Below are 5,111 nucleotides of genomic sequence, written 5' to 3'. Positions count from 1 at the left end.
GCCTTTTAAATGTGAATTCATGTGGGAGGCTGTTTGATTATTGCTGCTCCACATTTAAAACACATGATGTCCTGTCTAATGGACAACTCTCCAAGAGGACTGTTCAGTGTCATAGAACAATGAAACCATCATTTTCATTTCATTCAGAGATCGTTCATCACTACAGGAATGTGGGTAATAAACATGGCATGTTAAGCCAATTTTTAAAAGAAGGGATTATTTGGAAAAGGAGCTCCGAATTTTTGACATTGAAAAGTTGAGAAAGAATTGAGAAAACTGAGATCACATGGTTTCAATTTCAAACATTAAACCAATTTTACTAAATCCAGGTTTGATCAGCAAAATCACAGCACAGATATCTGTTTGTACATTTATTCATTTTTCCTATTCTTTTTAATTTCCCGACTTTTTGTTACTGTTTAACCTGACAGCAACCATAAAACTCATTATTGTAGGCGATTAAGACACCAGCCTGGATTGATGGGTAAGCTAGCAGGAGAAAAATAATGAAACAGTAGCCCCTTGTGCTCAAAATTTCACCATTGTAATCAACAATGTTTTACATTCCACAACGAACATGAAGTGCAAACAGATGTGCTAAGAGGACTGCAGACTAAATGATTTACTGCAACTCTGTAAGGACGCTACTCTTTGTTGCTACTCTGCTTTTAACTGAGATCTGACTTTGCCTTCAGCCTCTTAGAGTAAACATGTGCAGTGAAAATCTTTATCAAGTCATTCAACATGAAACAAAAACTGTAGAAAGAGCTGGAAAGGAGAGGTGTGTAATGTCATTATGCCAAAACGATCCATGTGAGTTTAGAAAACAGTTCATTGACAGAAAAGGTTAAAGTCAAAACTGAGAACCCATCCCACAGAGAGAGCACTGAGCCAGCAACACACACACACACTCGAGCAGAGAACATCAGGGTTCAGTTCTGCTTCATCTCTGCTGTTTATACCTTGCTCCTGAAGAGAGGCTTAGCTCCGGGTCCACAGTACTCGTTGTATATGAGCTTGAACAGGAAAAGGTGGAAGAGAGTTATGAGCGAGGCCACGCTGAACCAGAAGAGGAAGGGCAGGCCTGGGTACCTGTTGGCCATGTGTTCCTCGTGAGCGAGGATGGCCTTGAGGTGCAGAGTGTGGCGGAGGTCCTGCAGATGCCGCAAGTCTGTGGAGATGTAGAGCAGCGGCGTGATGGGCTGCGTCACCATGACGGGGAAGGTGTGGCCTTTGATCTCTGAGGTTAACTCCACGGGCTCGTTGAGGCAGCCGGCCTCACAGGCATACAGCTTCACCGGCTTTTCCTGCGGCTTTACCGACACGTGGAGAAAAGGCTTTCCGTCCACATCCAACAGCACCGCCAAGTTGATGAGGTCCTGGTTGTAGTGAATGCCTCTCAATGCGTAGCTGTTGTGCAGCACGTCTGGGTCGGTCTGGAACTGAAGATGGTTCTCTGTGAACTGAAGGCCACCAAAGCTGAGCACCATGCCCTGCATGACTCCATGGGCCCCAGCAGCTACCAACACCTTGCAGCCTCTTTTGTGCAAAGTCAGAGTCCACAGCGTGACCAGCTGCAGGATCTGAGCAGTGCTGCTTACTCTCTCAGGCCACAGGTTTTCTGCATGCATGGTAGCGTGGCCGCTGAAGCAGTGGTCAGCGTAGTTGAGACTGGATTCGAGACTGGCGCGCTCCTCGCCATTTAGCCTTTGGTCCAGAAGCGGAGCCGCGGAGGAGGACAAGATGTAGTAGAGGGTGGTGTTCACAGTGCGGCTCGATGGCGTGTGGGAGTCGATGATCTTCCTCATTTCAATACCTGAATGGAAACAAAAAGCAGAGTTATAGCTTCACATGACTCCCTGGGCCCCTTCTGAATAACACAGCAGGTGAAAGTAGCTATTGAAAATACATTTAACTGTACACAGAGAGACACTATTGGCTGACAGGAAGCTTTAATAAATTAAAGACAGGGTCACTCACATCCTATTCCAGTGGTAGCTGCTGATTCAGTTCATTTGTTAGTCTTGCTACTTCTGTGTTATTTTTGGTATTTTTGTAGATTCAACTAAAGAAATGGGAACAAATGTTGTGTTTTTGTGACTGCCAATAAAAAACTACAGACACTAAACTGGGTCTTTATAGGCAGACACAATAGTTACTAACTTAAAAAAAAAAGCTTCACCTTTGGACGACTTGCAAATCACTGCACTGTTTTTATTTAGCTTTAAAGGAGGTTTGCTTACTCTCACGCTTGCATTATGGCTGTACAGTGACACCATCTGTGATCGCTTTTGGTGCAGCCAGCTACTGCTACTCCTCACCTGAAATGAAGAGCTCCCTCCAGGCTTCCTGGTGGTGTTTGACCAGGTCATCCTCACTGGTCCTCAGCAACTCTTCCAGCTCCTTTTTGGCTCCATCTTTGAGGGCGCTGAAGGTCTCCTCCAGCATTGAGGACTCGATGGACTCTGAGGTCCACACCACACTCACAATGTTGTCTACGTGCTCTGACTTAGCCAAAACATGGATCCTGCTGCTTAGCTTTTTGGTGACCACCACGACCAGAACCATCCTATTTTTTTCCACCGGCACCCTGCCAGAGGAGAGGACTACCTCTCTGTCCTCCAGTTTCTCCACACTGGTGGAGAACTTGCTACCGAAAGAGGGATTTCCAGACGATAAGTCCAGGTTAAGCGCCCTATCGGAGGGATTGTTGATATGGATTCGCTGCAGAAATACGTTAGGTCTGCTTCTATGAGCAATAAACTCCTCTCTAATAGTGACACAGTCTCGGGTTGACTGCAGGGTGGCTGGTGAGGCGCAGCGGACTGACAGGACCGATCCCTTCCGGAACCACAGCATGTTAGCCTCAGCCTCGGCCAGCGCCCCATCCAGGCTGACGGTGACTCTGGGAGAGTACTCAGTCTGGTGTACCGGAGCCGAGCCAGGCTGTGAGGATGAGGCTACCCAAAGTTTGTTAGACTCAATATCAATCAGAATATGGCCGTTTCCAGTTACAAAAGGCGTGTCTAGCCGTTCCTGAGGTGTGCTGTATATGCCTTCTCCTCGGTCTACCAGAGACCTCCACCTGTAGATCTCAGTCAAGAGACACTGGCCGGCCGCCCCTCCGGGCATGGCCGAGCCACCGAATAACCTCCATCTTCGCTCGGCTCCCAGGTACCAATAGAAAATGAGGAAGAGCAACAGTCCTATAAGGAGTCTTCTCGCCCAACTGCTTGATAACAAGCCTGGTAGCCCCTTCAGTCGTTGCTGTAGCCACATTTTACGATCAAAACCCGGCTGTGAGTCTGCTAAGGACAGCACCCAGAGGGCTCGGGGTGAACACGCGAGGATGTCTTACATGGAATTTCGCTCGTACTTTCTCCAGGAACGAAAGCTGACAAACAGGATTCAGGCTAAATGAGCTCGTTAGCTAGCACTGTGGACAAAAGCTGCACAAAATGTGCGGACGCTTCTCGCATTGTAAGCTTCTCTCGTATCCTCAGAAGTGAGACTTCAAGATCTCCGTTTGACTTCAACTAGAAAAAAAGCGAATAAATAATTAAAACAATTCTCTCCAGAAACAACTTTGCCATAGGCTGACACTTCTGGTTTGTCAAAAATGTCGTAAAGCAAATCGGCAAAAAAAAAAAAAAAAGATCGGCAAACATAACAACCGGAACTGTCGCAAAAACCAGTAACTTTACGACAAACAGCGCTGGACAGGAAAACCCTGCGGAACTGATCATTCAACATCTCTGGCCAGAGCAAAGTGGAGTTACTGGTGCTTTATGCATGCTGATGTTTGGGTACAACATGAATAACGACAGCTGCAGTCAGGGGAGAGGAGATCAGCGTTTACTTTCCATAACAGCGACTGTCTGTCTGAACTGACAGAGAGAACATGTCAGGTGGTCTCGACTAAGGAACACGAGTCTTCATTTTTATAAATATCATAAAATTATGATATTTCATACCTCAGCAATAATCATTTACCCAAAAAATAAAATGAAAATAGGGGAGATGGACTAGGTTGATGAACAGAATGTTTGAGATAGAAATTAAACTGATGGAATAATTCATATTGGTCTGTTGTCATTTTTAGAAAAAAAAGTTGAATTTTTGGACAAAAATGTCATCTTTTTAGAAACTGTTTTGGTGACCTGTGTGTGTGTGTGTGTGTGTGTGTGTGTGTGTGAGAGAGAGAGAGAGAGAGAGAGAGAGAGAGAGAGACTAAATGTGTTGAACCATAAAAAGAAGGTTATTTTTGATTAAATCGGTGCTTTTGTAACAACAGAGGGCAGTGAAGATGGGGGGAGTTGGAGGCTGTGTGCTTCGTTGGCTTTGATTCGTTTCATTTGTGTTTGTTTAATCCAAACAAAGAAAATCAAAGTCAGACTTACACACACTCTACCTTAGCGTGAGACGGTCGTACCTGAGCAAGGATCCCCAAGTCACACAGCAGCCAGTGTGGGTAAAATGAGGATGTCTCTGACTCACAGTGCGACCCCAAAGCAATTTCAGAAAAGCAGGCTCTCACTTTGCTCTCCTCCAGAGAGTGGAGGAGGCCTGGGTTTAACCTGATCCATGTGAAACAGCTGTTTGTGGGGGGATATCCCACCCCCGCTCAACTCCAGCGACCCCGAGTGACTGGAAGTTATTGCTTGCCTGACTTTCACCAACTGGAAATATCCCCCCGACTGTAACCCCACGGCCACAACCGCGAACTCCTCCCAGACCGTCAATAAAGTCATTACAGTGAGTGTTACTTCAGCCACTGAAACACCAGGGGATAGCTTTGATCTGACCAATGAGCCTAATTTACTGATGAGTGAAGCGCGCAGAGTTTTTGAAATCAACCAAGACAGCTTTGCAGATTCTGACTTTTTAATTAACATTTTATTACTATGCTTTGAAACAATGTCAGATTTCCATATAACATTTATTTGTATGTTGTAATGTTTTTCTTACACCGCGTGTAATTTTTATAGAAACCTTATTCATTGTATGAATGTGTAATCATGTATCTTTGATAAATAAAATATTTCATCTTTTATTTGTTTACTTTGTGGTTATTAAATAAAGATTAGTCACATATCGCATTGATAAACACA

General features: G+C 45.0%; 1 protein-coding gene across 1 annotated transcript; it reads right to left on the bottom strand.

Annotated features, from left to right (window-relative positions):
• Window positions 1–388: 388 nt before the first annotated feature.
• Window positions 389–3,624, bottom strand: kiaa2013 (KIAA2013 ortholog). Its single transcript, XM_085344686.1, has 2 exons — window positions 2,322–3,624; window positions 389–1,816 (listed from the first exon to the last, which is right to left on the bottom strand). Exons 1-2 carry the CDS (start codon window positions 3,277–3,279, stop codon window positions 957–959), a joined length of 1,818 nt encoding a protein of 605 aa, XP_085200812.1. The 5' UTR covers window positions 3,280–3,624; the 3' UTR covers window positions 389–956.
• Window positions 3,625–5,111: the final 1,487 nt, after the last annotated feature.

The sequence above is a fragment of the Diplotaxodon limnothrissa genome, linkage group LG20 (assembly GCF_057381915.1).
Source record: "Diplotaxodon limnothrissa isolate DT_005_m linkage group LG20, D_limnothrissa_male_GT1.1, whole genome shotgun sequence".
NCBI lineage: Eukaryota > Metazoa > Chordata > Actinopteri > Cichliformes > Cichlidae > Diplotaxodon > Diplotaxodon limnothrissa.
Note: the sequence above shows the minus strand (reverse complement) of the source record. Positions and strands in the feature narration are given on the sequence as shown.